Here is a 17,651-nt window from a genome sequence, read left to right on the forward strand (position 1 = left end):
GTTGCATGGATGGGAAACTTATAAGCACTTAATAATTTGTTGCTTGTTTTGGAATAAACTTGATAGCTATCGAGCTAGTGAAACGTCGAAAAGACGCATAGTTGGGTAGTATGAGCGTGTATTCGACGTTGAATTTGACTGCAGTTTTGAAAATTACGTAAGATTTGTTTAACTTGATTGACTCTGATATACTTGTCTCATTGATTGAATAAATCTCATCATATAATGTACCAGCATTTTCCAAAGGATTTTTCTAACCCGTGCTGATAGAGGATATACAAAAAAAATACTGTTTGATGAAGGCCCTTAGTGGACTAGAGATTGTGCATCTAATTGTAGCTTAAATATAGTGTTAAACATCCGTCAAAGCATGACTAACATGGTCAGGATGATAAAGATCCCACTAAACCCTACAACGCAAAGGAAATTTAGAGATTTTTCTATCTAAAAGATTTGTTGTGTGTTGAAGATCTGATGAGGAAGTTGTTTTTTTTTACCTTAATTCTTGTGTTTCACCACTTATATCAGTTTGTTATACTTACACAGATTAACTAAACCCATGTTCATTTCTCATATCATTTCATTTTATGCATTTATAAAATTTTGAATTTTTAAATTACATAATTCTGTACTACTATAATAGCCTTTAGAAATATACCACTTTTCACGGAAATTAAAACATAATGTAAAATAATTAAAAACATAATTGCGCCTAGAGTAGATTGTGGAATTTAATTCTTCACTATGCACTACCGATTCCTTCGCCGGGTGGATGCGGTAGTACACAGTAAGGTGGCCAGCGTAAGGCATCCTAAAATGGCCGCCAAACCACACCCGTACGATAGCACTCCTCTGTAATACTCAGGACATTCGGAACGATCGTGACATTTCCTAGGAGTAAAAGAATTTGAAAAGATTAGTAAGAACTCCGCTTAATCAGTCAACTTAATGAACACTTACACCGACTCGATAATCACCACCACCACGCCAGTGATTAGCTTGTCCGCAAACGTAACGGCCGAATAGATGAATCCACCCTGATCCGCATGCTTCCCGATCATGTCGGCCGTAATGCATAAGCTGCTAATCATTGTGATGGAGCTGCCCGCCCCAAACAGGGATGCAATCAAGAATAAGGACAGCGTACTGAATGATCCCGCACCGGGCGTTAGTGCGATCCACAGACACACACTGGTGCTGATGATGGACCCAACGAAGTACACCAAACTGTTGCCGACAAATCGATTGGTGTACTTAAGAATTAGTGACGCTACGAAGGAGGCGAGAAACGATACCAGTGGAACCGTTGCTAGATGCTCAACATTGGCATTGTTTTCTGCCGGAGTCACATCCGGCTGATAGGCCCGTTCGTCTAACCAAAGCGGCATGTACACGAGAGAGGTTGTCATGAAAAGTCTCGAGAAGACGTACCTTAAAGTGAAGGTGAAAGGAATCATTAGTAAAGCAAGAGTATCGAATGATGGTTTCGAGAAAATTCACTTACAGTAAGGCATTCTGATACAACAGAGGTGATTTGAAGAAGTTTTTCTTTGGTTTACGATGTACGATCGCGTCCAGCGCGGTAGAAGATCCAGCCAACTGCCCATTCGCTTGTCGGTGTTCTGGCCCCAGTAGCGACTCGCGCTCAATGTCCGTTTCTGCTCTTGGTGCGGACGGACGGATGATGTTGTGCTGTAGTGCTGTGTTTCGTCGATGTTCGTACCCACTGAATGTGAGCGAAAAGTTGAACAGAACCGACATGGAAACGCCCACCAGCGTAAGGATGAGTGAAATGTCCTGTTGAATGAGAAATTTTAAAGATGATTGTGAATTTTTTGTAAAAATTTTTCCCTACAATCTTTACTTACTCGAAACCGGTACGCATCACCAGGTCCAATCTGGTTGTCGGTGCTTGTACGGCTACGCAAAACCGCCCAAGTCACAATGTACACCACCACATTGGACACGATCGATACCGAGTACCGGATGGCAGTTAAATCGGACCGATCTTTCTGCGTGCGAGAGAGTTCCGGTATCATGGCAAGGTGCGTCACCTGTACGATTGGCCATCCAAACTGGAAGGCAAGTATCACGATTACGAAGTACAGAATTTCCCACCAGTGAGGCGCTACCGTGCACCAAGGACACAGGGAAAATATCATCGGGAATGTAAGGAATACTATAAAAGTGCCTAGAATAAGATAGGACATTTGGTTTGTAAGTATTATCAGTAAAATGGCGCTCATACGTTCGCCTACCCGCTATATGCCACTGTCGCTTCGTGCCATAACGATCCGTCAGCAGGCCCACGATCGGTGTCGCAATAGCATCTCCAACCTGGCCCAACATCACCATCGCACCGGCTTCGGCTGCCGGCATTCCCAATGCTCCCTGCATGAATAGTAGCGTGTAGCTGAACCAGATCCCGGCACAAAGATCGTTATACACGTGGCCCAATCCGTAGCCGATTTTTTCGCACATCTTCAGTGTGGAACGCTTGTCCAGCTGGGCACGGTCCATGTCGACTGCGGTGTTGCCGGGAAACGTTGTTGGAGAGGGATCGTTGTGGGGCTCTATTCCGTTCACTGCAGGCACCACCGTTCGTGTGTCTGTTGTGGCACCATAGCGGTGGATTGTTGTGCTACCGTTTGCTAGTGGCACTTTGTTGCCCGTGTTGGCCATTTTGTTAAATCTGTAGTAGAACAATGAAAGAGAAGTAACCGTATTAGTACATCACGTGGTACTACACTATAATGTATAATTGCACATTTAAAATAAATTATTTAGAATAAATGGCAGTTTTATCGAGATAAATTTACAAACATGTCTTATTGGATGACAATTTATTTTTCGAAAGTCCTTATAGTGAAGTGGGAGCTTAAGTTGGTATCTGTCATACATTTTATTAGTGATTGTATTCAATCCACTTCGTATTAAAAGCTTCAAGCGTTTGAACAGCGTTGATAGAATGATCCTCATATAGCTAAATGTCTCAAGTTCATGGATCGCATCGAATACTTTACAAAGAGTCCAATGGTCTAAGCAATTGCTCAGACGGTCAGACGTTATGGTCTTGATAATGTACACGAAGAATATTTCTATTAATAAAGTCTGTCATATCTCAACAGTACAACTCAACAGCACTGGATAAATTGAAAAAAAAAAAAAGAAGTAAACGATGTCTTAAGGGCCGATGCCTAGAAAAGTCAACGATGTCGAGGCTCCAACAGTACCGGAACTTCCTACCCTAACGGTGGGCGTCCCGAAGGGCCCCGGCAACTGCTACAAGAGTACAAGGGGTCTAGTAAAAGGGACCCCGCGTTAGCAGCTTTCCAGTAGTAGCTTCCAGTAGAAGGGCCTCGTATTGAGGGCCCGTAGACGCGAGTAAGTGGCTCGCACGTGTTAGGGACATCCTTAGAGTCATTGCTTGCCATTTCTGACTAAATTAATGTTATTTGCTAGCAGCAGGTTAGTCAGTTCTAAGTGAACGGGATTCGATGTTCGGTCCTGTTATGTGAAGATCGACGTCGCTAACATCTCAGTCAGCCGCTCCAGCCTGACAGGTAATTCTGATGCCGTCAGCAGATCCTGAAGAGTGCCATCTGTGCGTTCGGTCAGGACTTGCCGACTCATAAAGCACAAAGCTATTCCCTTATGAAAAAATGTCATATAAAGTTGTAGTTTTTTGAGTATAACTAGGATCATAGCGTCATACTAGAAAATTTGTGGTTATGAACCTGCTAAAGAGGGGAATTTTAACTGAGATTGCCAGTTATTTCAAGGAAAATAGAATTTATACTCAAATCTTTCTGAATGTAACTTTTTTTTGTAAAAGAGCACTTTTTCTAATATTTTTCAGTTGACAGCACAGTAACAAATAATTGAGGAAACGATGGAGTACAGGAAACATTATGCTAACTCCCTAAGGAGTCACCGGTGGACTAGCCAACAGGTAGCCAATCGAAGAAAAAGAAGAAAAGCTCCAGAAGAATAGTGGAATTCTTATTTCTATTTTTATAAAAGTCTCTTATTTCTATTTTTATAAAAGTATACTTTGGTATAAAACAAAAAGGCCTTCAATTACTTCAACTCTTAGCTAAAATAATTAAAAAAATTAAATTAGCTTGAATTAGACAATCAAAAAATAATTATTCAGATTAAACGATTTAGCTTCAGCTCAAGGGAATATAAGGGAAATAAGCGTAAATCGTTTTATCATTATGCAAAAATTGATCATTTACAAAAGAAATCAAAACTGTTGTAGAAAATTAAGATGCTCATGAACATTCTACCAAATTTTCGTAAATTTATATCAAGGAGAAGCGTAAATCGTTTTATCATTATGCAAAAATTGATCATTTACGAAAGAAATCAAAACTGTTGTAGAAAATTAAGATGCTCATGAACATTCTACCAAATTTTCGTAAATTTATATCAAGGAGAAGCGTAAATCGTTTTATCATTATGCAAAAATTGATCATTTACGAAAGAAATCAAAACTGTTGTAGAAAATTAAGATACACATAAACATTCTACCAAATTTTCGTAAATTTATATCAAGTAGAAGTATCAAAATCGGCTGTTTGAAAATGGGATATAAAAGTGTCCTTAACCTATTGTCTATAGCTGTATGGCTTAATCATAATCTAAAATTTACCTATTTTTAAAGCAAAAATTAGCAAAACACGGCTGAGCGGTTAACTAGAATAATGAACAATTCACGGCACTGGTTAAAGCTAATTGATGTCCGTTCTATCGTTTTCCAAGTATCCAGCGAAGAAATCTTATAGATGTCAGATCTCAGATCAGAAAATATTTCCCCACTGAGGATCTGAGCTTTTGGATGCGTTTGTCGTGTTCAAATTCTAATTAGATTCCTGGGGCCTACTATTAGCTATTAGCATGACTTAATATCTATCAGTTAGCATCTATTAGCATGAGTTAATAGATTTATTTACAATTGATTATGACGGTCCAATGCCGTATTGTCCATGAGTTAATAGATGCTAACGAATGAATTTCGTCTTGGCTATGCATGCAAGGTTCTATACAACATCAACAACTTCTAATAGTAATTCATGTAAACTAGTCATTCGTGGATCATAGAACGATTCATCGAATTCCTCACATTCTCCAAACGCGTCCTAGTAGGCGTAACTTTGGCTAAAACTCCTAATGTCATAAGCCTTCATTGTCTATCCTGTTCCGCTGTGATACTTTTTTCCGTTTTGCCGTCCGACAGTTTTCTATGTTGCGCCGATGATTTGAAAGTCTTCTTTCCAATTTCGTCTGTTGTATATTGTGTCTTTCTTCGACGCCCGTTGGCCGTTTTTTGGTTTTGCCTTTTTTTCTTAATATTAAGTTAGAATCAAGATTGTATATTGACCCACTAGGCAGACATTCATTAATAAATAAATTGAAATTAATGAAATGTCATTTTATAACTCTATTTGATGAGGGACCGATCAAGGGAGGTCTGTCCTAAGTAACTAAGCAAGGAGAAGACATTCTATACCAAGGAAAGCAACCTTCGTCACGCTGATATTTGTTAAAATGTTACAAACCAGCCCAGTCCAAAACAGTTAACTTATTCGCATTACACTTGCTTGAAAATTGTCAAAAATGTCATACATTAGCAAAATTCCAAAACACTTTTTGAGCAACATAATTTCGTGAGAGAATTGTTCCAATACTAATGCACATCGGTTCGGACCCCCTAGTGTCTAAAACAAGAGACTGGAATCCGTCCGAAAATGATTAAGCAGAAATACAAAAAAGCGACAAATGCTGAATTGTTTTGAAACGATAGATCTTTGTATGCCCAATAATTGTCCATTAAACCATGATTCATTAACAGATTGTGGGAGAAAAATCTTTAAAAAACATACACAAAACCCAACAACGGTGCTGCACAAGCAGAAAAGGTTTGCTTTATCATTTTCCTGTATCTTTCACACTATCAAACGCACGGCAAGCTCGCAAAAATGTGTGCAAATGCGCATTTACATACAAAAAGTGTGCCACAATCATTTGCTTCGTTTGGCCAATCATTGTTTGGTAAGAATAGTAGGCACTTAACCAGACAACAACAACAAAAAACAAAAAAAAACAGTCTGCAAAACCAGATGACTCTTACCCATTTCCATGAATTCCTTTGTTCTTTTGTGTACATCAGCAAGAAGTAGTACGTAGGATGTACTTTTTAAAAATATAATGATTTTTCGACGATTTTGTTTTGCTCGTTTGCATGGCTGCCCGCCCTGCACGTGAAACCTTTTTACGGAAATGTTACGTCGAAGTAATTTTGACAGCAATTTTGATAACATCGATGCGATTTACAATGCAAAAACGGTAAATTTATATAATAATGTTGTGCAGCACATGAAAAAACAAACGAAAAAAATCTTAAATTTCTTCTGCTTCTCGACAGATCAACAGAATGAGCGGTCGCGGAGGGTCCTGGGCTACCATAGGGGTCCCGAACTTACAAAATAACTGCCCCCCTGGTCAGAAGATTCAATGTGATAGGAGCTTTCACATTTCACTCCGCTTGGAACCTCCTATTTCTGATCTCGTTGACCTAATTTTACCCACAAAATGTGTGTTTCTAGATGTTTTGAACTAACTTTCATCCAGTTTTTCATACAGTCAACCTTGAAAGGCTAGTCCACAAAAGAGTATTAAAAACTCTCTGCCATTTGAATTCCTCTAGCGGCTGTCAACTACTTCAGAGTGATTTAAATTATAACGGGTCTCAAAAAAATTGTTAAAACTCTTTGCGATTGAAATCAAAAACTCTTTGTGAAGAGTTAATTCAAATCATTCATTAGTAATATTTTATTCACCATTCTTTTATAGAATTTTGAAATTTTTTAGAAGATTTTTAAGCCAATTTTCAACTAGATGATCCATTTTTGTTGTAATTAAGCTCAACATAACATTTTTAGATAATGTTCTTATTATTCGACACATCATTAATCTGATTCTAATTCTCGTTTCATTATTCTGATGGAAATATGTTGAAAAACACAAAAAAGCCATAAAATACGACCATTCATAAGTGTCAAAATTCAAATAAAAAATTGTACATAGTTTTGTGCTTCTGATTTTTACTTTATTTGATGTTAGAACTTGTTAGCTCTGGTAATAAAAAAAGGAACTTTATTTAGATGTCATTTTTTTAAAATAGTTTACAGGTTTTTAATTCTTACACAATGATTTATGCACTTATGGACAGCACCAAAATTGGTATAGCTGGTTCAAATGCGGATGAACATTGTACCAAATTTTGGTAAAATTATACCTAGCAGAATTATCGAAAGCACCATTTTGAAAATCGAATACAAAAGAGGTCTGAATCTTTTGTCTTCAACACTTTAAACTAACACTTTAAAAATAAAATATTCTTATTGCTTTCCATAATATTTCAGCCTTGTTTTGCCACACAACAACACATCTTTTCCATAACGGTGAAATCACCAGAACCAGTTTATCAAGGTGAAGGCCAAATTTCGCAACTCCACGAAACAACACCGGTGGACCGGTGGATCTCAAAATGATGATTTTTAATTTTTATTTTTATTTCTCTTGTTTTTATTTCGCTTCAGCATTGCAATGGTATGGATAAGGTTTATTCGCATTGTTACATTGTTTCGTAATCTATTATATTTCCCTCCCACATAGTAAATCTTTTACTCATTTGTATTAAATATTTTTGAGGGGGATATTTGTGAATTTCTAATTGTGTTTAAATTCCGATTTTTATTGTGAAAATATTTTTATAATTTTTTAGCCGTAGTATTGCTTTGAACTTATTTTTTTCAAAGGATAAAAGTCAGTTTTATGCTATTTTATTTCTGTATCTTATTTTTAACCAAACAGCTCATTGCTGTTTAGGTTGAAAGAATTCTTTACCTAAATTAATTTCGTAAGAAAACTTTAATAATTATTTATTAATTCAATAAAAATAGCTTATTTATTTATTTATTTATTTATTTACAATTGAATATGACGGTCCAGTGCCGTATTGTCAACACCACTTGCGTTGAAAAAAAAAAATACAATTATATTGATAAGGCATTTCCTCCTTATTCTTTGCCTTATCCCGGGCAATAAAAATAGCTTAGTCAATTATATTATAAATAAACAACAAAAAACACACTTAATCTACTACACTTACTGTATTTAAACACTTGCTAGCCAATGTTGTGAACCGTTCCTCCCCTTCTCGCGCATAGTGCGGTATGCTTCTTTGTTCGAATGATAATTGCTTGTTCGTACCAAGCAAACCATATGATAAACAGCTGACTAAACACACATACACCACACGAACACCCTCGCACACTCAGGTTCAAAAATTACCGCCAAACACTAAACACTTGCATTCCCTAGGCAACAGCCCAATCCAATGGCGACTAGATCTCACACACAATCAAACCGAGAGACACGTGTATATCTGAGCAATTGTGGATTTCACTGACAAAGCTCTTTAGTTAACGCACACGTACACGACCACACACACACAGCGGAAAAAACCGCGAGAGAACGCGAGACCGCGAGAGCATGAAATTGCGCACGAAAATTGGGGGGTGGAAAGCCTACGCGAAAAAAAAAAGCTGTCAAAAGCCCCAGCGCTATGATGATGCTGGCACAGATTTATTCACTGTGATTGCACATTTTGCATAAATTTCACTCACTTTTCTTTGTTAGCTGGGGTTTCAGGGCGTCTGAATTGAGGACTAATACTGGAAGCACTTTCACACACGATGCGTATTGGACGAACAACGAGGCACATTTGTATGACGGATCACCGCACGTAAAAGGTAAAGGCACACCCGATTTACAGCCCTTTTGTAGCACCTCTAGCAAATAAGGCGTACTCACGGACTCATATTTGCGGACTTCTTTCCTTTCTACAGCGCACACGGAAGCTTGATGATGTCTCCTGATGTTGATGGTGGCAGCAGCTACGCACGGCTGTCAAACCGGACGGAATGTTTATCAACACTGATGTTCGCGGTATCGTGTTCGGTGCGTCGCGGTCCTATCCCCAACACGTAATAGGACTGGTTGCTCTCGACTACCCCGAAGAGCGTTTAATGTTGAGAAACATCTCACCACTACACGTGTATTGGGACAACAATGTACGCGCGATATGATGATGTCTTGCAACTGACTCACCACGTTCGGTATGATAAATCTGTACTAATCGTTTTACTCCTAGAGGTTTCTATAGCTCTGCCTAGCCCCACCGATACTGGTTTAACACTGGAAAATTGGCCAGATATTGCCCCGACCCATCCGAACGTGGCACAGGTCCACGAGTGACTGAACGATGTGATGCGTGCATCGTTAACCGATTCGACGATGCGGCCTACAATAATCACATGGCCGATGGGTGCAGTTGTAGGGTTTCGCGACCGCTCCATTTTCCTGATCACCATCGTACATCGACCTCTCCTGTAAGTGAAAAAGGGGGGTGCCAGCAGGGACATGTTTGCGTAGGGCTTTTTTTTTGTAGCCGGTTTGCCGGGGTGAAGATGCCGCCCAAGAGTATCCGAACGTAACTCATGCATGGCCTAGGACAACGTTCCGATTTGACAGGATTCTGACGAAAAGAATAGAAGGCTTTTTGGGATTTTGGATTCGCGGTAAAAAAATGTCCAAAAAGTGGTCCAATCATGAGCTTTCCATTCGAATAAGCCTGACAGCAATTTCGTTCTCACTGGAGCGCTGAGCTATTTTGGAACCAGTTCCGGTCATTTAGATGGTTTCTTGCGAGTGTGCTTCGCCGGACCCTATAATAGCTGCCGATGGTGTATTACCTTTTGGCGGTATTATAATATGTGAATTAATAAATCATTTTTCATTTGAGCCATGTGGACACATGCGTGGTTCAAATTTAGCTTCATTTTCGGTACCTGAAAAACAAATTATTTCTGCTCGTATGAAAACAAATCGCCCAATGTACTAACTTCCGAAGAATTGTTTGAAGCAATTCTTTTCACGGCCGAACTCGAAGCAACAGTAACTGATATGTGGCATGAATTTCGAAACTAATGACATTTAAGTACGCGGGACACGCTGTTGAGGTCCGAAGAATAAGCCATAAAAGTGCGTCGGAGTTCTACGTTCATAAACGAGGCGAAGCGACTTCTGATACCGTAGCCGAAGTCAGGCAAAGAGACAAAATATCCAAGATGGGTTTCTTGGAACAAAAAAGGAACCAAAGGACGTGCCGCAAGTGCATAAGAAGTGCATTGAAAACGTGGGCTTTTAAAGTGAATAATATCGAGGATTTCTGTTCCCTAGGTAGCTATCATAAAAGCTGTTCTTCTTGCTTTAATGGCCTACTAAGATCACGCCGGCCACAGAAAGACTTTTTCTACACTTTCCAGTACTGAGCAGTTGGATAGTCATTCCTCACTCGGATTTGTCCCCCAGTCCTGCCATTCTCTTTGCTTTGCTTAATAAAAAAGCTACTAAACCCTACTAAGAACGTCTCAGCAAGAGCTACTGGAATGTTTGCCTTGGCCTCGGACTAGTTTTACATTTTTACATCCAACCTGTGTGTGGTGGGCTTTGGCATTGCCGTTATGCAACGTGCCGTAACGAAGCACCACATATGACGGAAAGGTAATCGGCACCAACCAGCCAGCGCCAGACGACAAAACGTCGGCCGACCGTCTGCACTTGCACTTGTGCATGTGCGTAGAAAATCCGGTTCGATCGGGCGCTCCGTTGTAAAAAGGGGTGAAAACTTTCATTTTCCACTCCAAAACCACACCCATACATGTGGACAGGGGAAGTGGAAAAATGCACCAAGTCAATGAACAAGAAGACCTTCAAGTGATGTCAGCGGTAGAGAAGTTTATCATCTTGCCGCACGGGAAAAGAAATACAATGTAGTTCCATGCTGTTGTAAATCATTTCCGAAATGAACAACTACAATTGTAAAAACTGCGTCCTTTCTACCCACTTCTGCATTGTACAAAGTGCAAGTGGCTTCTTTTCTTTGTCCCAGCAGTGCAGGGAATGCACCCATCGATTGAAGTCTCTCACGCAGACATGATCATAGTTGGCCACGGCAATTGTACACCATAAGTACTGCGCACCTCCAAATAATCGCGCTCTAGCGATTCTCGATGGACTGTTTAATTTATGATAACGTTGTACCACAAACATCACACTAATGCCGATTGATGATGGGCGTTCAAAGTGTCGACAGTGGTGTTGCTGCTGCTGCTGCTGCTCGTTATCAATTGATTCCTGTTTACATTTGTGCAGCACGTTCTGTACGTGCTGCTGCGGTCAGCCGCGAGGTGAGAGGGTTAATTTGGAGGGATTATGGTTCAAGAGCCTATAAGGCTCGTTTTTGTAGGGCCGGAAATAAAGGATGCAAAGGAATTGGCTGTCACATTAATCGGTCACATTTTCGTTTTCGGTATTCTAGTTATTTGAGAGCAATCTTTAACCTGTGTAGGAAAGGATATGGTAGTCAATATTTTGAAATGTTTTTTTTTTCCACTCCACAACTACGAGAAATTTTGTTGACCTGCCTATACTGGCTTCACGTGACTTAATTTTACCCGTAATATAGTCCATCCTGCATATAAGGAGACGGTTTGGATAAGATTCGATACCGAACCCTGCCGTTTGAAAAACGACACCGTTAGCATCTTTCCCTCTGATCCACCCTCTACGGAACCGCCACCTAACCTGAAGCTCAGCACGTAGCATTGCTGAACAAAACAAGTAAAAGCAGACAATCAAAAGCTAAATAAATGACAAAATCTAAAATTTTCAACAGTGCATTAAATTTAGTGTAAAAAAAATGTCACTCAACTACAATGCACAATAATCGATTTTCCTCCACCGATAACGAAGTTTTCAAACCGACAGCATCCAAAAGCCTCACCGCAAACTGCCAGCACTGTCGCACCCAGCATATGACAGCTGCGGGCGCCCGATTTGACATCGGTTTATTTACATACAAATGCCAACGCGAAACACGAAATTACAACAACCCGCTGGTGTGCGTGTTTAGTACGTGCGACCAGAAAATTACACCTTTTCCGGCGGTACACACAAGTGCGCGAGCCAGTATCGCGTTTACAACAGAAACGTCCTTGAAAACGGCACCTTTATTTGTGTGTTTTAGTGTTAACTGTGTGTAATAATTTGATTGATAGATTACATTCCGGTTTGTGGAGGCAGTCCAACCCAATCTTATTCTTCTGGCGGTACGAACGAAACACACCCCATCTCGTGTTCCGCATCCTCGCCTCAACCTCGTTCTGGAGCAGTGACTTTCATCTTTACAATCATCAAATATTGACCCACAGACAGTCGGCGAGGGAGACACCGATGCCACGCTACGGAATGGTGATTTGCTAAACAAACGACGCGAACATCAACGCCAGATTGTGGAAGGAAAGGGGGTGGATTCCAATTCCGGCAAATCATGTTGACCGCTAACTGCTCCCAGCTGTCCGGAGTTGCTTAGGTGTGGAGGAGAGTCGCAACACAGTCGCTCGCGTTCCGTGATATCGGCTGTATCGAACGGCGGAAACGTAGCCGCGCTAGCTCGTTAAGAAGTGGACGAAGTTTAGTAACGTCATCACACGCGCTTGAGAAGGTCCTCCCTCTCGTCACCGTACGAACAAGTTTTCGGTGGCCGAAATTTTGTTGCAAACATCATTCGGTAAAGGACCGGTTGTTGGCGTTTTTTGCGGACGAACGCTTCTCATTCCAACGACAACGGCAGCAGTGAGTAGCGCAGGTGCTGTGCGCGTGCTGCGTAGCCTGAAACGTGTTGATCTTGAAAGTACAAAAACACACACCCGATTGTAGGAAGAGGTACCAGACGTAGCAGCAAAAAGGAACAGCGAAGATCGTCAAACTAGTCATCTAAGTAGCAGATCGAGATGGTGAACATGAAGGCAGCCCTTGCCATCGCGTTGGTGTTTGTCGGTTGCTGTAGCAATGTGGTGTTTCTTGAGCTGCTTGTAAAGTAAGTATATCGATATAGTTAGGCGGGTGTGTATGAAGTATTTAAAAGCATAAATTATGTAATCAACGATCGCATAAAAAGCTGCGGTGTCATCACCGTCATCATCATCGTCGGCGGGTGAAGATGATAAGCGCGCGAGGAAGAAAACTGAAACAGAGACGCATAAAGATCGCGAAATGTGACAGTGTGTGCCGTGAGTGCCGGACAGCCAATTTAGGGTGGGATATCAGCTGTTTCACGTCACCGACTGCCAGAGACAGTTTTTATTATCAATATTCGCAATCTTATCGTTTGGCCTTGTTAAAGACACACGCACACGCGCGCATTAAGAGCATAAGAAAAGGTGGTGTGCATGTTTGTTGCGGGGGTGTTGTGCCCTTCGTATTGTGCGAACCATTGCCGTTGGGACGATTTATTTATAAACACTAAACTATTCACGTTTTGTGTGTTTTCCCACTCGTATTGCGTATTGCTTCTTTCTCTACGATATTTTCTACTTCAAGATGTTTTTTCAAAAAAATATTTTATAGTAAACTACGTCATTACGTTCCTTTTCCCTCGATAGGAAATTTTTGGACACGCTTGATGATTGATTCGCTCCATACACACTTGTAACGGCAGCTGTAACGTTATCGTCCACGCTGAAATGCCGACAGCGGTGGCATACCTGCTACACCGACCGTCAAACGCTATCAATGACGATAATGATGATGATTTGGCAAAAGCAACGCGCTTGAATGAGATTTTTTGCGAAATAACGTTGCAATTGCATCTTTTTTTACCCCATTTGTGTCCCGATTTGCGAACGTACAGTAGTATAGTTGTGGCGTGTGTTGCTACTACCAACGGAATAGCTTATCATCAAGCAGCATCAAAATCATTGACTGCTCTAACATGGTGCTTTTTTGCGCCGTTAAACATTTACAAGCTATAGTTGAAGTAGAGTTGATCGTACCTTAGTGTGTCAGAAGTCACGTGTTTGTGTGTTACTCTGTTGGAAGGTAATTTTTTGTTGTTTCAATAAAATTTGGTTTCAATAGAATAAAACTAGTTACAAGACTGCAATGATTTTACTCCTTACTTGGTCAGAGTAGTCATGTCTCCCTGAGTCCCTAAGTCTTGGACTTCATCAAGTTTAGATTGAAGTGACTTAGGGACTGATATCTACAAGGCTAATTACATCGTTAAACTCTAAAGGCCAATTAGATCGGTTGGGGCCCGGGCCCGGTGGCAGAGGCGTCATCAGAGCCAGTCTTAACACGGCAGTACCGAGGCTCAAATCTCATCCGGACCGTACTCTTCTAATGAAGACTGACTAACAAAATACGTATATATTACCAAGTCTAGTAAACTATTCGATTGCCGGCGTGTCCTAGGAGATTGTTAAGCCAAGAAAAAGGAGATCGTTAAACCAAAAATTTCATCAAAAGACCTAGTTATGCTCTATGCTCTTATGTGGTCTTAATTGACTAGCTTCAAAGATATATTGGTTAAATAACGCAAGTATTTTTAAAGTCTTGATTGGTAAGAGATAGATCGTTCCTAGTCACCAGTGGTACGTCTAGTAATGGGACGTAGTTTGCCTAAAGTATGCTCTTTAAAACTATCGGATAGATGAAAGAAACGCGCGAGAGTCGAAGGAGCCGGATGGGACATACAGGGGATTTCATATGATGGCATTAGGAAAAGTTTCCCAAAACCCGCCGCACACAATACTCCTGAAGCACCGATGAATCTGCTCGTGTTTAGTGCATTTGCCTAGGATCAAAATTCACCAAATATGACCAAGATAGTAGCTTACAACAACGGCCCAGGCATTCATATGGCAGGACTGGGGTTCAAATCTGTAATACGAGGCATCAGCAAGTCTCGTAAGCTATTAGATGCTGGACATATATGCAAGTGACGATCTTTCTGGTCTTTTAGTTTAATTGACCCGGAGTAATTTGTAGTTGATAATACCACTCGCACCGTTCCGGATGGTTTCTTCTTCGTCTTGTTGGCTTAACGACCTCCAATATCGCTGGCAGGCACAAACCGGGCGCAAGCAGCCGCCGTTGTTGGAACGATCAAGCGAAAGATTGATCGATTTATGTCCGAATTACTAGGATCAGAGGGATAGGTTTTTCCTTGGATCGACCAGGACAAATTCCTACCAGTGGATCCGCGCATCTGCTGACAACATGCTTTACGAGGTAGTAAGATCTTGAGATCTGTGGACCGTTTCGTCGGTACTAAGCACTCTCTCGCTATGGTTCTTCTTCTATCACGAATCACGTGCCTCAGTCGAGATCAGTACCGGTACCGACCACGAGACCGCGCGGTTTAAAAAGATTTAAAAAGGTCAGAAAACGCCATTAAATTACTGATGTGACTGATATGAAATTACTGAATTATGAAACATTTGTCCTGTTTCTTCTGTACTGGAACATTCTGTACGCATTTCTTCTTAGATTTTTCTACAAATAACTGTTGTTTAGCTTTTAATGCTTGAAAATGAATTCCCATGATTTGCGATAAAAGAATCATATCAGCTAAACAATCACCACAAAAGAATGGATGTTTAACCAAAACTCGCGTATCAGATTTAACAAAGCAATGCTTATTATCTGCCAAAATTTGAAGAAATCAGACCACTAACACCAAAGTAAAGATAACGTTTAGCGACAGGAAAAGAGGTCAACGTCATGCGTGCCTTACCTTATCGCAAAAATGTGTGAAATGACAAAAGACAAATATCAGTTCGAATGTCAACCAACTTACCGATAATCGTATTTCCCATATTCTTCCCGCTATCCACAGGATCGACCCCGGTTCGGGCAATCTGATCACCTTCCTGCAGTTCCTGTTTATCGCCCTCGAAGGATTCCTGTTCACATCGAAATGTGGCACGGTACGACCCCGCATCGGGCTCAAAGACTACACCATCCTGGTTGTAATGTTCTTCGTCGCCAGCGTATGCAACAATTACGCGTTCGACTTCAACATTCCCATGCCGCTGCACATGATCTTCCGGGCCGGGTCGCTGATCGCGAACATGGTCATGGGCATACTGATCCTGAAGAAGCGGTACGATTTCTCCAAATACCTGTCCGTCGGCATGATTACACTCGGTATCGTAATCTGTACGATCGTGTCCGGTACGAAGGTGGAAAGCACGCAGGTGCTGAAGAATGCGGCCGATGAGGATCCAGTGTCGGTGTTCTTCTGGTGGACGCTTGGTATCGCACTGCTCACACTCGCCCTGTTTGTGTCCGCCCGGATGGGACTCTATCAGGAGGTACTCTACAAGCGATACGGAAAACATCCAAAGGAAGCACTGTTCTACACCCATCTGCTACCGTTACCATTCTTTGCCCTGCTCGCCGGTAACATCTGGGAACATATACAGCTGGCAAATGCTAGTCCACTGCAAAGCATCCCTGCGTTGGGTGTATCGCTACCGATCACTTGGATCTATCTGCTAGGGAACGTGCTGACACAGTACGTGTGCATAAGTTCCGTGTACGTCCTAACGACCGAATGTTCCTCGTTGACCGTTACGCTGGTCGTAACGCTGCGCAAGTTTGTTTCGCTACTGTTCTCGATCGTGTACTTCAGCAATCCGTTCACCATCCAGCACTGGATCGGTACGATACTGGTGTTTGTGGGTACGATCATCTTCACCGAGGTGGTTGGCAAGGTTCGGGCCGCACTGCAACCATCGGTGGATGAGAAGAAAAAAGTTAAATAAGTGAGAAGCAAATGCTCAACGGTTGATAGTTAGTAGTTTTGCTCATCGGCAGCATTAGTGAGAGGCTTATACCGGTTACCGGACACAGAGGGACATTGGTTGCTCTTGTACGGAAGAATAAGGACAATATCCTAGCACGCTAGACATAGGAATCTTCCTTCGAATAGCTTAGCTTCTTTTATCATACTCAAAATGGATATTTCAAACTTTTTTTTTTCAAATTCGTAGCGATTGTACAAAGCGAAACAGGGTGTTTTAAAATTAATTGCCGCGACAGTTTTCTATTACATTTAAAACTCGCGTACGGTAGTTAGCGTTAGCTTAGTTAGGGTGGGAAGATCATCACTTTTTTTCTTTTTCGGGACAATTTTCTAAATCTGTCGAAATGGACAAGCGTACGTACGTGATGAAGTATTGTTTTCGAGCGGTATAGCATGTAATCTGCCGTCCCAATGATGATGATAAAGGTGTTGAAAGGAAGAAGCGTGAAAAATATATCAAATTGTTGAATTTTGTAAATAGAAAAAAGCAAAGTACAGACGTAAATTACAGGGTATCTCAGAAATTTTTGACACATTTCCTTTGGGTTCTTGCCGTGTGCCTAAAATTTTTTTTCTCGTCCCGAGGTTTTTTGACACGTTTGCAGATGTTGTTGTTTTCCCAAAATAACTTTGGCCTTGTCCTAAAGCTTTTATGAGGCATTCCCAGATATTTTAGTTCCTATCTTGAAATTTTTTGGAACGTCGCAATCAATTTTTGGTTTCTCCTTTTGATTTTCATTTCGTTTTGATATGCTATAGATGGAATTCCTCGTATTTAAATTTATGAGCTAGTCTAGGAGAGCGAAAATATCTAAGAACGCACCTTAAAGACCTCGAGAAAAGAACAAAAATAGCTGCGAATGTA

The 17,651-nt window shown here is 41.0% G+C and overlaps 3 protein-coding genes across 6 annotated transcripts in view; 1 reads left to right on the top strand and 2 right to left on the bottom strand.

Annotated features, from left to right (window-relative positions):
* LOC126567823 (solute carrier family 12 member 4) overlaps window positions 1-17,651 on the bottom strand; it is a 486,521-nt gene that overhangs the window by 308,564 nt on the left and 160,306 nt on the right. The window lies entirely within an intron of this gene.
* Window positions 720-2,685, bottom strand: LOC126568092 (major facilitator superfamily domain-containing protein 12-like). Its single transcript, XM_050224510.1, has 5 exons — window positions 2,259-2,685; window positions 1,869-2,191; window positions 1,505-1,797; window positions 961-1,431; window positions 720-891 (listed from the first exon to the last, which is right to left on the bottom strand). Exons 1-5 carry the CDS (start codon window positions 2,680-2,682, stop codon window positions 750-752), a joined length of 1,653 nt encoding a protein of 550 aa, XP_050080467.1. The 5' UTR covers window positions 2,683-2,685; the 3' UTR covers window positions 720-749.
* On the top strand, window positions 12,909-16,759 carry LOC126568341 (UDP-xylose and UDP-N-acetylglucosamine transporter). The gene is made up of 2 exons (XM_050224802.1): window positions 12,909-13,012; window positions 15,815-16,759. Exons 1-2 carry the CDS (start codon window positions 12,927-12,929, stop codon window positions 16,743-16,745), a joined length of 1,017 nt encoding a protein of 338 aa, XP_050080759.1. The 5' UTR covers window positions 12,909-12,926; the 3' UTR covers window positions 16,746-16,759.

Source organism: Anopheles maculipalpis, chromosome 2RL, assembly GCF_943734695.1.
Source record: "Anopheles maculipalpis chromosome 2RL, idAnoMacuDA_375_x, whole genome shotgun sequence".
In the NCBI taxonomy this organism is placed as follows: Eukaryota; Metazoa; Arthropoda; class Insecta; order Diptera; family Culicidae; genus Anopheles; species Anopheles maculipalpis.